Source organism: Syngnathoides biaculeatus, chromosome 3 (genome assembly GCF_019802595.1).
Source record: "Syngnathoides biaculeatus isolate LvHL_M chromosome 3, ASM1980259v1, whole genome shotgun sequence".
NCBI lineage: Eukaryota > Metazoa > Chordata > Actinopteri > Syngnathiformes > Syngnathidae > Syngnathoides > Syngnathoides biaculeatus.
In genome coordinates this window covers 15317019-15334781 of record NC_084642.1, presented here as the reverse complement: position 1 = coordinate 15334781, position 17763 = coordinate 15317019, and the positions used below count along the sequence as shown (strand labels likewise).

The window sequence follows — 17763 nt, the reverse complement described above, 5'->3', positions numbered from 1 at the left end:
TCAATTTTTCACGACGAACCGGATTTTTTGAAAAGTATGAAGAGCGAATCCATCCTCCCGAGTGTTCGAGCAGTATCCAGCAATGGAACGAGCTGGCATTTTGGCTAACACAAAGGAACAATGAGGTACCTTCCCGCAGGTCTGCTGGAGGGCGCTCCTGCCCCATATGTCACTTCCTGCTTCCTCTCGAAAAAAAAACAAATCCCTTGAGAGGTTTTTCATCGTGGGAAAAATCATCAACAAAATCATGTTTTGTGGTGGGGGAAAAAAACGAATGGGTCCATACGAGCTGCCGTTTTTTTCATTAATAACATACTAAAAATCATCCATTTCATGACACTAAACCTTTAAGCTTTGCAATTTTTGGGTGGATTATATGCAGAAATGTCAAGTGTATTTTATTTGTGAGAGACTCAGTGCGATGTAGGTGTCTGTCACAACGTGTTGAGTAGCAGTGAATAAAGAAGCGAAATGTACAACATTTAGTGCATTAACAATTACAATGTAATGCGGATTTTTACTACCACTACATTTTCTTTATAGCAGGTGCAAAAATGTTGCCATTGGTGCCTTCGTGTATTCCTCAGGCAGTGCCAGAACCAGTAAAGTTCTGTACCAATATGGGTAGTAAGGTATCACTTTGTGACTTCAATATCAAATATTGTTGGCCGATTGTATGCAAAAATCTTAGTAAAGTAGAGAGAATCTTGTTTATAAACAAAAATGTTCTGGGGTGGATTATGAGGTCAGTGACAATTTAAAAAGAAACGCATTGATTAGTCACTCAGGTACATCATAATCTGAATTTAATACATTTGTGTTTGTGGTAATTTTTTTCAAAATTTCTCTTCCAGGCAGATGAGGAGAGAAATTACCATATCTTTTATCAGCTATGCGCATCATCGCATTTGCCGGAGTTCAAAAACCTCAAACTGAGTAAGCAACACAGACACATCCACCTTCTTGGAGCCATCTTCGACTCTAGTTACATCTTTCTGGAGGGCCCCCACTTCCTCTCAATATTTCAAAAAGTATTAACCAGACAGAGAAAATCATTATGACGCATTTGTTGTATTTCACGTCATGTTTTCTGATGATGTCACTACCGTAGTAGCAACACACAAGAACCTGTTGTTGAACAAGCTTTCATGCAATGCACTCCCACTGTGGGCCTGCACCTGCTCATCTTAGTCACACACATACACACACAACGGACACGTATAAACACAAACAAACACAATTTATAAACACACGCATATACACACAGCTGCTGTCTTCCTCTCCTACTGACTTTCTGGCTCCGTCAATAGTGGTTGTCACAGAATGATATCTTTACCCTCGTTGCCAGGCAACACTTTCTCTTGAATTCAAATGTTGGTACATCAAACTTAATTTTTGCAAAATCTGCCCTCTTCAGACAGGATAATGAAAGATTACAGCCATCTGAAATGTACTTCTCTCCACTTCAGGTAAAGCAAATGATTTCCTGTACACCCGTCAGGGCCGTAGCCCCATCATTGATGGGGTGGATGACACAAAGGAACTCTGCACCACCCGCAACGCCTTTTCATTGCTCGGTAACTCATTACTACTGTCTGTGTGGAAGCTCTAAAAGAATCAGTGTAAATGTCCATTTACTTGAGCTACATAGTTAGTCCAGCCATCCATTTTCTCGACTGCTTGTCTTTGTGGATGACTATAAACAGTCAATGTTTAGTTTTGCGCACTTTAAAAAGGGACCAAAAGAAATATGCACAATAATTTATGATCAAATCAAAGGAAGTGGGAATAACCTTTCATAGGCAACATGTTTTTGGGACACATTTTCACAATTTTGTTGTTTTTGTTATATGTTTTGTAGTCTTGATTAGTCGACAAATCTTTTCATTTCAATTCAGATACCTTTTTGGCCTTGACAGTTGGAACTTGTAAAACATCACAAACTTACATAAAAAAGCAACTGCAGGACCCATAGTAGCTGCAATATATACTAGTTGTACAGTATATCCATCCATCCATTTTCCATCACACTTACCCTCACGAGGATCGTGGGTGTACCAGAGCGTATCTCAGCCAATGTTCCCTCAAAGCTGTGCAACTGTGCATTTGCGTACTTGTCGCACACACTCAGTGCAGAGAAAAACAGATCCACCACAGTGAACGACAGCCTCACGTCTTTTTTTTTTTTTTTTTTTTAACACGGCAGCACACTGCCTCTCACAAAGAACTGCTGTTCGGCCACACTGGGCCACACACTCTACTTCTTAGTTTACCTGACACCGCCCCCTCCATTTTAAAGGGTTACATGCATAATTACAAACACCGGGGTTTGTGGGTAATTGAAGAAAAAGTGTTGAAACTGGAGGAGATTTTCTCTTTTTTGAGTAAAAAAAATAGGTCTGATCTGAAGCCAAAGTAGAAAGTACAGGATGAGATGGTGTGTAATGTTAGAATTCCACCTTGGCACAGCCTGATTGAGGACGAAAGCGCAGACGATACAGTGCCCAGAAAGCCAATTCTGTATTTTAAATATAGGAGGTAACATAACATTAACCCTAAAACTGTTTTCAGCTTTCAACACGCATTGCTAAAGATATTCTTCAAGGAATAATTCCATTTTACACCAAGAAAACAGACGGTGATATCGTTGTGGGTTAAAAAAAAAAAAATGAAACGACGTTTCAAAATTATAGTTAATAGTTGGCTTGGTATGTATTTTTATTGTAATGTATTTTTTGTTTGTTGACATTTTCAGTGTAAATTAGCAAAAACACAAAACTGATCTTAAATATGTTCTCATGGGAATGTAATCTGAACCTTTTAATGAGCCATTTAACTTCAATGGATGACACTGATTGACCACAGTGCGCACGTCTTATTTTGTTCAGTGGTCAAAAGGAGTGCTCACGGGCTTAGCGTGTTTGCTCAGACACTTCAAAAATTAGAGGAAACACGGATCCCAGCTATTTTAGGGTGAGCGACAGGGTATACCTTGAGCCGGTCACCAGCCAATCACTAGGCAAATACAACCATTTGGGCTCACATGCTCCTATGAGCAATTTGGAGTCTTCAGTCAACCTACCATGCAAGTTTTTGAAATGTGGGAGGAAACAGGAGTACGCAGAGAAAAAAGTAAACCATATATAATGTTTAAAAATAGACTATGTAGGTGAATTGCGATTACTTGATTAGTTGGGGGCTGGAGCCAGCGGTAAGATGATGAAGTGCTTTCTGTGTTTCTGCAGGCTATGAAGGCCAGTAGTGGGCAACATTAATCACTAATTTTCACATTGAAGAGGTTATTGATCAACCACCACCATTTTGTTGTCTGAGCAGACAATAATTTACTGTATATTGTTTACTTTTTGCCGTTTGGTGAATTTGCTGATGGCTGACTTGATTCATGCTGTTTGTCCGTTAATGTTGTCAGATACCCTTTCAGATGAAGTCTTACTCCTGCTTTTATGATAGAATGACAAAATAATGTTTTCCCCTGCAGGTATCAATGAGTCCTATCAGATGGGATTGTTTCAAGTTCTGGCTGCTATTCTTCATCTGGGAAATGTGGAGATCAGAGACCGAGATTCAGATAGCAGTATGATTCCTGTGAGGCTATCATTACATTAATTTACACTATTTTTTAACCTCTTCATGATTTGATTTAACCAAATGATTCGATTAGACATTGGACACACACAAAAATAGATAATTATATTTCTTTATTATATTTATTTTATTTTATTTTAATTATATTTATAATATATCTTTGGTTGTGCTTTGATAATCTCAAATGTAAATGGAAACACGAAATCGCATTAGCTATCACAGCTAGTGCGAGCGTCATAGAGGTTAATATGCAATGTTGCTTTGTTGTTCTTCTAGCCCAACAACGATCACTTAACGAAGTTCTGCGAGCTGGTCGGCATCACCTACGAGGACATGGCTCAGTGGCTGTGTCACAGGAAGTTAAAGACGGCTTCCGAAACCTACATCAAGACCCTCCCCCGCCTGCAGGCCACCAACGCACGGGACGCTCTGTCCAAACATATCTACGCCAAGCTCTTCAACTGGATCGTGGAGCACGTCAACAAGGCGCTCGTTGCCGATATCAAACAGCACTCGTTCATCGGAGTACTTGACATTTACGGGTATGAGATTCGGTGGATCATTTTTGAAGTTGTATGGTTTTCCCTCTATTTTATCCACTGCCGCCATGGATTTGTAACACATTATATACATTGTAATATGTTTTATTTTTAATCTGTTAAGGTTATTTGTCTTTAAAAGATCAAAACATACAAATTCATGACATCATCCCAATACCTATGAACTGAAGTGTGTTTGCAAATAATAATTTTTAAAACTATTTTTCTGTCTCCTAGCTTTGAGACCTTTGAAATCAACAGCTTCGAGCAGTTCTGCATCAACTATGCCAATGAAAAGCTCCAGCAGCAATTCAACATGGTGTGCAGAATGTTTTGACATTTTTACAATTTCATTTATTTATTTATTTATTTCAAAGCAAGCCGGCATCTTCAATGTCCATCGTTTGTGTGAGCGCAGCATGTGTTCAAGCTGGAGCAGGAGGAGTACATGAAGGAGCAGATTCCTTGGACTCTTATCGACTTCTATGACAATCAGCCGTGCATCAACCTCATCGAAGCCAAGATGGGCATCCTGGACCTGCTGGATGAAGAGTGCAGGGTGCATAAAATAATCTAAAGATAAAGAAATGTCCAAAAACAAGTCCTTCATCCATGCTTTGTCTGCCCTCAGATGCCAAAAGGTTCAGATGATTCGTGGGCTCAGAAGCTTTACACCCACCTGAAGACGTGCTCCCTCTTCGAGAAGCCACGCATGTCCAACCGCGCCTTCATCATCCAACATTTTGCTGATAAGGTGGGGGGACTTGACATCTATTTGCATAGCATATAGTAATTTAAACCTAAACAACCCTGTTGTTCAGATCAGAAATGTATCTATTATCATTTAAGTAGTGTGAATAATTAGGCTCTTTTTAGTAACGATTGAGGAACAGATTGGCTGCAAGCGATGCTCTTGTGAGCTATTTTTAGAATAGCCTGAGGACTTTCTCTATATCTCTGTTCTCACGCGCAAAAAAAGATAAGCGTTTAGAGTGGCTGTGGAAATTCACTTTTGGTGCAGCAACCTTTTAAGCCAGCTCACTATGAGTTTACACACAAATGGGTCAAGGATTAACACGGGGTCATCCATCAGGTTAGTGGATATGAAACTGGAGTATTGTTGATGCATATCTGATCTGAAATTAACATATTTTTGTAAGGTTGTAAATGAATTTAGTCACGTACTGTAAGAAAATAAAATGCTTCAAAAGATAATTGATTAATTTGAGTCTATGAGCAAAACCATGTTTTTGTGTGAAAATAATCTAAATTGTCTACATTAGATAATTAGTTCCTTTTGTGAAATATTGATCTGAATAAAATGTTTAATAATGAATACATATCTTTGAGGAAAGCCTCACATTTTCCAGTTTAAATAAATAATACCTAAAGCAAAACAATCAATGAATTATCCACTATTTTAATTCAATCCTCATTCATTATCTATTCAAAGGCCCGTCACTACTCAAAACAAATGGTTAACATGTTTAACACAACTTGTTTCAACATAAGCACGTGTCCGTAAGTTCAATAAGTTCTATGTAACTTTTTTAAAATAATTTTTTTAGATTTTACTTTTATATACATTATAACAGATTTTGAACAGACAATCATACATAGACTGCATTAACAGAAAAGGTATCCTAAGACACGAAAATAAATAAATGCAATCATAAAAATGAACTTCATGTATGATAATGTAAAGTCAGTAGAAAGGTGTGCGTGCGTGTCTACACAAACTCCAATCTTGTACTTGTGCAGGTTGAATACCAATGTGAAGGTTTCCTGGAGAAGAACAAGGACACGGTGAATGAAGAACAGATTAAGGTGCTCAAGGCTAGCAAGGTGAGCTGTACACACACCCACACACTGGTTGGAAGGTATCAGAAGTATTTTATTCAACATATTCCAACGCATTCATGTACACACCGAAAAATGTCCTGAGAGGACAGGTTTTTTTTTTTTTTTTTTTTTTTGCTGATAAGGTTGACCGCCATTTGGCCTGTAAGCGCACCGCCCTCTCGTGGCTATATGAACAACTTCACATGGCCACTTCAGGTACTTGTGACCCTGTGGTGAATTTGACATGAAGTGAAAGTGAAACATGAGTAACATAAAGAGGAAAACACAAAATACACATTGGTACACAATTCATTTTTAAGATGAGGGCTTACTGTATTTTAACTTCGGGCACGAGACATCTATATTAAAACCAAAATAACAAGGACTAATTTGGCGAAATGCAGAGGGAAGAAAAAGAAAAAGTAAAGATTTCATGGACCTTTTACCTTGCTTTTTTTTGTATGCACTGATAAGGAGAAGTTCTATCTCGTTGTTCAGTGGTACAATGACAAATAAATGGCCTTCATTCATTCATTCATGAAGTCACATAGTTCTGCAGAAACATGGCCGCGCACAACATTCTGGAGCAATCAAAGTCAACTGGAACACTAATCAATGTTAAAGACACAGCAGGATGTGTACTTCCTAGGGAAAGTTTACAATATGAAGTTACTATCTGAAATTTGGGTGCTTTGGCGCGTGATGCAGTTTTTGTTACCAACAAAGTTCAAAAGTTGACTCTTGAATGTCTGTGAGTGTAATCTATAGTCTGTGATCTAAGATAATAACACGTATTTTCCACATTTTCCTGGTGGAGAAAGGGAGACCTCTATGTGAGTGAGATTTTGAGGGGATTTATCTGCTCAAGTGGCCAAAACGCCAAGTGAATATTCTTCTATTTAGAGAAAGGTGCCAAATTGAATAAAATCAGAAGCTAGTTAACATTGCATGATTGTGAGGAAGATTTGGAACAGGATCAGGTTTGAATAACCATGTTGGACTAAAAGCCTTTAAATCCTGGCTGCTGTTTGGCCCGTGCATACACACACACACACACACACACAATGATCCAGTGTGTTGATCCTACTGTAACTTGCAGCTGTTGTCATCTCCTTCAGACGTCAAAGAAGTCAGGATGTATCACACCTACCGAGTCACATGCAAACACGTGCACGTTGTCTGCATCAGTGAGATTTAAACAATTGGGATTAAGCCGTAATGAGGCCTTAATGAGATTTGCTCTAATTAGTGTTTAAGGTTTTCTGCCAAGATTATCACAACAGTCCTACTCTGTGTGGGTGTGTCTGCTGCTTGGGTGTTTTAGTGACTGTTTGGCTAGCATTGTATTAGTATTTGTTTTACATTTCATACCCCATTGGGTAATCTCACCATTTGTAACTACTTTACAAAGATAATGCATTCTTTAGGTTTTTAAAGTTCATTGGAAGTGTAACTTTGACAATTATTGTTCACAAAACTCTGATGCTAACCAAAATAGAAGCATGTACTGAGGCACATCGGCAGTCACTCAATGTGGAGATTTGCATTATGTTCTAAACAAATTCCATGTGCAAGATTAAAAACGATCATGAGGAGATTGCGTCAATTCATGTTCCAGCATGGTTGCTCCGCAGTGTTGTGTACATCCATGTTTACCTTTGCGAACATTTCTCTGCATTTGTCCATAGTAGTATATTTTTTAACTCTGCATTTAAGCGTGATTGAATTGACCAGGAGAAATTCAATCATGATCCTCTCATTTTTATCACCAGTTTGCCATTTTTATTTCCCTATTGTTTCCATCAAAGATGTGTGGGATGGTGCTAATGTTCCATCTGAATGTCACTGTTTTACTGTCACTGTGTCTCCATGTGTTGTCCACGTATGTTGGTTCTGTCTTCACCATGAAAACGTTCCTCCCTCCCCACCTGTCAACAGAAGGTAAACGGGGGCATTCACGCAACGCTGGTCTGCCTCCAGCTTTTTCTTTTATATTTTTCTTCTTTCACTCGCCGACTTAATTGCTCTAACAGCACTGGGTCATGGAGTTTGGTTTTTTGCCATTGTTCGCTGCATGGGGAACACTTCAGGCACTCAGAGTTTAAAAATAAAGCATGTTCTGACATAAAATCACCAGGAAGGACTTATGCTGTGAGAGGTTTGGTTTGGTTTTTGTTTCCTGCATAGTGTTGTGGGAAAGAGGTACACAGAACGGAGAAGGACGTTTCACTTCATTTATGCATGCTATACTAAAAAAGCTATAGGTGCAACTCAATTAATAAGAATATCATAGAAAGTTTACTAAATTAACTTCAGTCTTGTGAAAATGACCTAGTCTTGCTGCAAAAGGCTTAAATCTGTGAAGTGTTGACAAGCCCTCTAAAAGGGGTTAATTGCATAAAGATTACACATAGGGCGGCACAGTGACTAAAAATCACAAACATAAAACAGAAACATTTTCTTTTATTAGTTGAATTATTCAATGCAAACAAACCACCTGCATATGAAGTTCATTAATAGTCTTGTATTACCTAGCATACTTGCATGAGTAACACTAGCATAAACTGGAATGACCTCACACATGGGAAAACAAAAATGCCCATGAGTGCTTTACACAAACTTGTAAGGCATGAAACCGCTCTTTTTATGCTTTTAGACAATAATAAATGTTGAGTATAGACAATTTGTAATGTCAAATTGGACTACACGGGTTATTAGCTGTATTGGGTGATGAGCAAAAATCAACTTTTACTTTGTTTCACTTCAGTTGTACAAGAACTGCATTCAAAGACCACCAACAAAAAAAAGGACATCTCAAACATACAGTCCCCTCCAAATGTGTTGATACGGCAAGATCCTTTGTTTTTGTTGTACCCTGAAGACTTCAGGGTTGCAGATTAAAATCTGGATGAGAAAAAAAGTTGACAATTCCATCTTTTATTCAATGCTATTTACATAAGAATACAACACAGAGCACTTGTCCAACCACCAATGATTTAACTGAGCCAGTATTCTACCAATATACTCACCCAATATACTCACTCTCTCGTCTCTGAACATTTCCAAACCATCGAAGTCTGTTCTCTTTAACCTTGTCTCCAAAACATAACATTTAATATTAGGTGGCATAATCTTTACTGCAGTCTCTTTCAGTTCTTGTTTGTTTCTGGTGGTCTACTTCCACTCTCATCTTCAGAAGATCAAATGCATGCTCTATGGGGTTAAGGTACTGTGGTTAAATTGGCCAGTCTAAGACCTTCCACTTTTCCCCCCTAAGCCCTTTGTTGTGTGCCCAAGCACAGAGGAACCTCATAGAAAGTCTTCTGTGACACCATACGACTCTCCCGGTATAAAGGGGGTGATGCAGATTCTCCATTCTGCTTGATCTACCAGCCAAACAGGACACACACACACTAAAAAAGAACCCCGGTCATTAGAACTAAGCCATTTGTGCTGTAAATATAAATGCCATGAATAAAAGATGGGATTCTTCTTATTCATCTTTTGATCTGAATCCCAAATGGCTTCAGTATCCAACAAAAACAAAGGAATTGATTTTGTAGTTCCAATACTTTTGTAAGGGACTAAATGATAAAACCCCATCAATAAATTATATTTGGGTACATCAAGGTGCCACAAGATGACGCCAAAGTATTTCTTTAGCCCTTATACAAAAACCCCAAATTATATTTATTTATCTATTTATTTTATTTTTGTGAGAGGAGAGGGGCAAATAAGGGAGGATACACGACCCTTGTGAGGATAAGGAGCTTGGAAAGTGGATGTTCCAAAATCTGAAAATTTGCGAAGGCCGAACTGGGACTGTTTTAGTACAGTTCCATTCAAAAAGTGAAACTGATATTAAGTAGGTTCACTCCACAGTGAGTAATATATTTCATTATTTTAATTGTACAATTATGATTAATTATTTTACAGCTAACAAAAACCCCAACTTTACCATCTCCAAAATATTACATAAGAACAATCAAAATAATTTAAAATATAGAATTCAGGTAGGAATTGACTTTCTGAATTTAGTTTTTGGAATCCATTACTGGGATAGATGAACTTCTCTCCGATATTTTTATTTGAAATGCACCTATACTTTTACATATTACAATACCATAACTTTTACAACACTGTATGGTTTTTGGCTTTGTATAACAATGAACCTGACTGACGCGATGATGGGGAAGACAAATAAAAATTCTAACAAACAATCGACTAATCGATACCACACACTTAAAATGTAAGATCTGCACAACAGATAATTCTTCAATGTAGCTTCGTAAACAGTAAGTACACGGTTTGAAGTATGACAATTTATGCATACATTGCTGGACTGTTCATTACTATGGTGGAACCTCAGATTTCAAACACAATCTGTTCTGGGAGCAATTTGTCCAAACTTTTTTTTTCTCAATTCAATCTGTTGGCATCATAAAATGTCTCACAGGCAGTGACGTGCACTGCGGTTCAAGGCTGGTAGGGGATTGACTTTATTCCATCAAATTTACAAATGTAGTAAGAACCTAAGGTGTAGTTTTTGTGTAGTCCCACATCAATGCTCTTTAGACAAAAATGGGCGCACACAAGAAAAAACATGAAACAAAAAAAGCGTTCTGATCTTGTCTTTATTCATAACATGGTACGACTAAGTTACTTTTCGAGTTCTATGGTTGTTCTTACACTTAAGCTCTTTGCCATCACTGGTACCCTTCTGTGTTGGCGACACACAAAAAAGGTCAAACAAAAAATCTTGGCTTTTTTTCCATTTTTTTTCCATAAAATGTCCAAACTGTGCAACCTTACAGCATTCAAATTTAGAGGTTCCACTGTACATTTAATACATTAAGACGTTATCCAGCATGAAATCCATTTTAAACGTAAACCTGAAGAGACCGTCTATGTAACTGCGTTCGGGCTGCTCTTCCCAGTTCGACCTGCTGGTGGAGCTTTTTAAAGATGAGGGAAAAGCCACCAGCCCCACCGGACAGGCTCCCGGAACAGGAGGCAGGACCCGTCTCAGTGTCAAACCTGACAAAAGCCGTGACAGCAGCAGCAAGGAGCACAAGAAGACCGTCGGTTGCCAGGTTTCATACTTTGTGTTACTCATCATATACACACGACAGACTTCTTTTACACTTTTAATACTGATCCATTGTCCTTATAGTTCCGTAACTCCCTCCAAATGCTCATGGAAACGTTGAACGCCACCACTCCACACTATGTCCGCTGTATCAAACCAAACGACTTCAAGCAGGCCTTCTCGTTAGTCCCCGTGCCATTTTATTCTTTTCTCTTTTTATTTTTTTGTTCAAATCTGCGAATTATGATGGTTGGCAGGTTTGACCCAATGCGTGCGGTACAGCAGCTGAGGGCCTGCGGTGTCCTGGAGACAATCCGCATCTCCGCAGCAGGTTTCCCATCAAGGTAACACAACATGTCATTAAACTCTCTTGGTTGTTAAACATTCATGTTAACTTGTAATTGTGCAAATATAAGTTATCATGACATGACATCTATTGGATGTTGAATTGCCATTACATTTGTGGCTTGATGACAGGAGTTCAAAAGATTTAATGAAAATCCTTGAAAAAATGTGTGTAAAAAAAACTAATTGAATGATTGATCACTAACTGTTCATATTACCATGTTGTTAGAAGTGATAAGCTTATGAAGTTGAGTTTTACTAAACTAAACTAAACACAAAAACGTGAACAATTGCATTTAATTATGAAAGTAACAAACTAAATGAATAAAATAACAGTAATAACGATACAAAATATTTTCTAAAAATTTAGAAAAATATTTTGATATCCGCCCTCGCCTGGTAGTCAAATTTACTAGATGTAGTTATTTTTTTTTTGCCTTAAAATGGTCTGCGAAAAGTGTAAATGAAGTTAATTAATGTGATCCTACATCATCCTAAATATGATAAGGTAAAAGACAGGGTGGGGAAAAAAAAAACTCTGGATCACCTCTATTTCCAAAGACAATTAGAAGGGAGCAGTATAAATATATCTTAAAATAAAGGTGTCTTTGTTTATTTATTTGACAGCTTTTTTGTAGCTCTGTTAATTGGTTTTGTTTATTCTTTATTTTATTTTACTGTTAGAATTGTAATATTATAATTACTTTGTTTTCGTTTTTTTATTTATGTACAGCTTTTTATCAGCCACTGTTCTGTAAAAAAAATGGTTACATATAAATATAAATGACTTGAATTAAATGTGATTGAGGAGGTGCTGTTACATTTGTGAAATGTGATCGAAATGCTTTTAAAGTTTTTTTATGCCGTTTTAATTTGATGTATGAGGCCTTCAGAATCACTTTTAAGGTCTTAATTTTGATTGATTTGGCGTGTGTGTGTGTGTGTGTGGTGTGTGTGTGTGTGTGTGTGTGTGTGTGTGTGTGCGTGCGTGCGTGCGTGCGTGCGTGGTGTGTGTGCGTGCGTGTGTGTGTGTGTGAGAGAGAGAGAGAGAAAGAGAGATAGAGACACTTTTGGCTTGATTGTATTTTAAAAAAAGTTAATACTTTTCTTTTTGCTTCTCCTATGTTTTAATAACTTGATTTTACAATGTATTCCTACTTTTAAAGATGGTGTTCGTGGGGAGGCCTGAAACAGATTAATTGCATTTCTATTCATTATAGTAGCGAAATATGTTTTGAGAGCAGAACAGAACAAAATAAACTCATATCTCAAGGCACCATTGTATATCATTTTAAGTCACTGTTTGGAACAATGTCAACACTGAATGATTTTTTTGTGCGTGCGTGTGCTCACTGCAGGTGGACATACCAGGAGTTCTTCAGCCGGTACAGAGTGTTGATGAAGCAAAAGGATGTTCTGTCTGACAAGAAGTTAACCTGCAGGAACGTTCTGGAGAAGCTAGTGCAGGTTCATCCATCAAATGTTCCCTCTTCTCAAAGCTTCCATGTCTTCATCTCGTCTCATCGCTGTAATCTTCTGCCAGGATCAGGATAAATACCAGTTTGGTCAGACCAAGATCTTCTTCAGGGCAGGCCAGGTGGCCTACCTGGAGAAGCTGAGAGCTGACAAGCTTCGCGCCGCCTGCATTCGCATCCAGAAAACCATTCGTTGCTGGTTGGCACGTAAAAAGTACATGCGCATGCGGGATGCTGCCATCACCATCCAGAGGTTTACCAGAGGATACCAGGCTCGCTGGTGGGTCAATCGCACCTGGTTTTACACTGGTTTGGAAAGCTTCGTTTCACACCCGCATTTGGGTTTCACTCATCCTCAGCTTGGCGAAGTTCATTCGTCGCACTCTGGCCGCTATCGTCATCCAAAAGTACCAAAAGATGTATGTGGCAAGGAAACGCTACAGGCAGAAGCAGACGGCAGCCCTGGCCATACAGACCATCCTCAGAGCTTACATGGCCCGCCAGAAGTACCAGGCGGTAATACAAACACACACAAGAACACACATGATCAGTATTTGTACACTTTGTGATTTGCATTTACAGTGGTGCCTTGGTTCTTGAACACAATCTGTTCTATAAGGCTGGTTGAGAACCAAAACGTTCGAAAACCAAAGCACATTGTCCCATTACAATGAATGGAAAATCAAATAATGCGTTCCAAGCCTAAAAAATTTAAGCTTTTTTTTTTAGCTTTTCCTGATAAACTGCATAGTAGAAATACATTTATAGTTTAAATACTTTATATAATTAAATAATTTAAGAAATATATGTATTTTTTTGCTTAAAATGTATGCTTTAGCCTAGTAGAGTATGCTAGGCTGTGAGTGCATTGCCGTACCTGCAGCCAAGCAAAAAAATCTCTACATTTTGGTTCGAAAACCGATTTGTACGAAAACCAAGACGTTCGAAAACCAAGGTATCACTGTATTTTTGCACACGAACATGAACTACCAATTTGTCATTCGACTCCATCTCAATTGTCCAGACTAACTTAGCCATTTATTTTTCATAAATACTTTTTCACTTAGCCAGCAAGGGTTTGAATTTCTTGTCCATAATAAATAAAATGATTATGTAGAGCAGGGGTGTCAAACTAATTTTTGCCGCGGGCTACATTGTAGTTACGATTTACCTCAGAGGACCGTTATGACGGTGAATCCATGAAAATCTTGTGCCTCATGATATATTATGATATATAAATTTATGAACTAGTTATGAATCAGAAATCAAGCGTAATGGGTTTTTCAACTATTGTTCATGTTTGGTAACACAAAAATGCCTGCAATATCTCAACTTTATCATTTATGATATGACAATTTGAAATTTTATTACAGATTATCACAAAAATCATGGAAGTTGATATACATGATTTGCCTTCGCGGGTCACATAAAATCATGCGGTGGGCCGGATCTTTTTCCCAGGCCTTGAGTTTGACACCTGTGATCTAGATACAAAAATTGATTGAGATATATAAAAATTGATGTGATGGCAAATATCTGTGATAAACATGCAAAAAATATGAGATGAGTAAGGCTAACCAAGTGCTTCAAGCGCTATGGATTTAATGGAAATATTATAGAAAAGCACAGTATGTCCCCATTGATCACGATCTGCGACTGTTTTATTTTGTGTCATCTGTTTCTCTTTCACCCCCCGTGCCGTCATCTGTAGCTCCTGCGTGAGCACAAGGCTGTGATCATCCAGAAGCACGCCCGCGGCTGGCTGGCTCGACGCTGGTACAAGCGCTGCCTGAGCTCAATTGTCTACCTCCAGTGCTGCTTCCGCAGGATGAGGGCCAGGCGCGAGTTGAAGAAGCTGAAGATCGAGGCCCGCTCGGTGGAGCACTTCAAGAAGCTCAACAAGGGCATGGAGAACAAGATCATGCAGCTGCAGAGAAAGATCGATGAGCAGGTAGAAGTCTTCTCATCTTAACATCCCAGTCTTCTTTGTGTGTGTCTTTTGGGGGGAGGTTACTGACTTCTATCTGGCCCACCAGACCAAGGAGAACAAGTGTGTGAATGAAAAGCTCGTGGGCCTGGAGAACACCTACACCACGGAAAGCGAGCGGCTGCGCGGGGAGCTCGGCCGCCTGCGTGGTGTGGAGGAGGACGCCAGGAGCAAAGGCAACCAGGTCAGCTGTCTCCTGGAAGAGTTGGAGAAGCTGAGGAAGGAGCTGAGCACCACGCAGCAGGAGAAGAAGATAATTGAGGACTGGGTGCAAACGTACAAGAGCGAAATGGAGAAAGTACGTTAGAGTTTTGTATCTTCTTTCACTTGACAGGATTTTTAACACTAGTTGTTTGGGTGTCCAGTTTCCCCTCGCTTCCATTTGTGTGATATTAAGTTTCTATTTACTACTTAATGAACAGAACTACGATGTTTTTCTGACCTATCCTCTTTTTTTGTATCGACGTTCTCCTACCTTCTTTTGCACCAAAAAAAACAATTTTTAATAGCATCAAAGGGATCCCTGAAGTGTGAGTTAAATCACAACCTAGCCCAAATTTGAATACTATTCCTGATAATTATTTTTTAAATGCGACTTTCTTTTTTCTAGCAGTGTAATTACAGAAAATAATCCTCTGAATTGTCTTTTTCCCCCGCAAATCAGCTCTTCTTTCTGAAACTGTCAAAGATTATTAATAATTTGTATGTGAAAGGGCTATTAGTTTTGGACACATTTAACACGGCTTAAGATATTCACATGTTGTGTTTGCAACTGTATTTGAGATCACTACATGGTCCAAAAAAATTACATCTTTTTCACTTTAAAAAAAATTTTCCCCTTCATCGGTTGAATTTAATTCACACAGATTAATTTGAGGAACCTGACAACTACTATGGCCCATACAGAATACTGTTTTTTTGTAGTTTTGATATATTGTGATCAGGTAAACCACCTTGCAAGTTTTAGCCTTCAAAACTGTCATAGGAAGTAGGCACATCCACAGTCGAGGTAGAGCTAAGGTGATCCCGTCATTGTTCAGAGACAAGAAATGCTTGTTTAATAATTCCAGTAGTCGATTATTATTCCATGATATTGATCCTTGGCTACCTTCTCTTGTCAATAGACCCTAGACATTAGTGTCTGTAAAAAGTGACCTTATCATCCCCCATAGATTCCTTAAGTTACCGGTACATGCCAAAATATGTTCTCAGCATCCAAAGGCAAACGTTTTTTTTCTTCAATTTAGCTGGCTCAGAGACGGAGGGGGCAATGGGCACAGAGTTGCCCCAATCCAGGTTAGCATGCAGTACTGTGCTTGTGTTTTAGCATACTGACTGAATGTTATGGTTTTGTGTTGAGTCATCATTCCTCCTGATGATAAAGCGCTTGTAGCCTAGTCAAGTCGGAGGAAAAAGAAGAAATAATTTTCTGATTCTTTTACTGTATTCATGGTTTAACCCTCTGTTAACCAAGCAGGGTTCCAGGTTATCTGAAATTGTACAACACTGGTCAATAATTGCAAATGCCAAGTCGGTAAACTGGAAAAGGGGCCCTAATGTACCATATGCAAAAATGCAACATGGGTCAACAAAGGGTTAAGGGTCCATAATCAGCTGTTTAAGAGCAAGAAACCAATTGATTTTAGAAGATGTAAGAGCCCAGTCGGGATCACAATTTCATCTAATAACATTTTGGAATACTTCATTTTCTACACCATGTAAACATTATCTATAAAAAGAAATATTTTGCTCTAAATCTTTTTAGTTCAGTAACTTGTCATTTTAACACCTAATATCTTTTTTCACTAATTGGTTTGGACAAGTCACTTCGCCTTAACTAACTATGCTTCCTTGCTCTACATGTAGTTTTGTGTAATAGGGTATAAAGACACATAAAGACTTTGTAACAATGTCATTTCTGGATCTTTTGTGTGTTAGATGGTTTCCGAACTGAAAGATCAGAATGGCTTGCTGAAGAAAGAGAAAGACGACTTGAACAGGTTGATTCAGGAACAGAGTCAGCAGATGACAGGTGAGTTAGCGTTAGAACCTACAACCTGCTGGCCAGTGGCAGGTTCTGGGAGCATTTCATTGGGGGCCCCCATGAACCAAAAAACCAACCTCTGATTGTTCATAACGAACAAGACCACAAGGACAAAAATATTAGGACATCTGATCTGACACACACTAACAAGAAATGGAAAACACTAAAGGTGAAAAAATACTCGTACAGATACTCGAATGATGATTGAGTCCAAAAGTAAAGTGCATTTCTACTATTTTTACCAACTATACACAGTAAAGTACTATACTTATGATAACTTGGCACAACGAAGAAAAAATCCTCTTCGCACAATAGTTTCACTCATTTAACAAATAGTTGTCATTCAAAGAAGGAAAAAAAACACATTGCATGTCACATGTTTTTTAAGAAAGTTAAATAACTTGAATAACAAAAATGACTGCATTAGCACTATACATCTGAAAATTTACACTCTACTTTTATTTTTCTATGACAGAGAAAACTTCAAACATGCTATTAAATAAGGCCATGGATGGGGAATATTTTTCTTCTCTATCATTGTTCATGCTCCCTGTTATTAATTTCCACTATCATTGCTGCCGCAATTTTTCCCCCTACCTTATAAGACCCTGAAATTCCTATCAATCTTACTTTTATACTGTAACAAGGAAGTGGAGTGAGCACCAGCCTGGGGAAGGGATCTTACCATATATAGTTGACCCAAAATAAAATTTTAACCACAACACCTCATTATTTTATACTCAAGCAAGACCATAATGATATTGAAGCACTTTTAATACAGCGATATTCTTATACTGTGAATATCATGACATCCCAATTAATAACATCCTAAAACT

General features: G+C 38.3%; 1 protein-coding gene across 9 annotated transcripts in view; it reads left to right on the top strand.

Moving 5' to 3' along the window:
• The window catches only part of myo5aa (myosin VAa), a 70230-nt gene that overhangs the window by 33425 nt on the left and 19042 nt on the right, over window positions 1-17763 (top strand). For all 9 annotated transcript variants that reach the window (XM_061814528.1, XM_061814534.1, XM_061814533.1 and 6 more), the window contains 17 exons: window positions 855-936; window positions 1470-1577; window positions 3500-3606; window positions 3883-4148; window positions 4383-4464; window positions 4564-4704; window positions 4777-4899; window positions 5907-5990; window positions 10925-11080; window positions 11161-11258; window positions 11334-11420; window positions 12780-12888; window positions 12965-13176; window positions 13256-13412; window positions 14608-14847; window positions 14933-15181; window positions 16822-16915. In XM_061814528.1, the coding sequence (XP_061670512.1) occupies window positions 855-936; window positions 1470-1577; window positions 3500-3606; window positions 3883-4148; window positions 4383-4464; window positions 4564-4704; window positions 4777-4899; window positions 5907-5990; window positions 10925-11080; window positions 11161-11258; window positions 11334-11420; window positions 12780-12888; window positions 12965-13176; window positions 13256-13412; window positions 14608-14847; window positions 14933-15181; window positions 16822-16915 (2395 nt within the window). The remainder of the gene's footprint in view (window positions 1-854; window positions 937-1469; window positions 1578-3499; window positions 3607-3882; window positions 4149-4382; window positions 4465-4563; window positions 4705-4776; window positions 4900-5906; window positions 5991-10924; window positions 11081-11160; window positions 11259-11333; window positions 11421-12779; window positions 12889-12964; window positions 13177-13255; window positions 13413-14607; window positions 14848-14932; window positions 15182-16821; window positions 16916-17763) is intronic.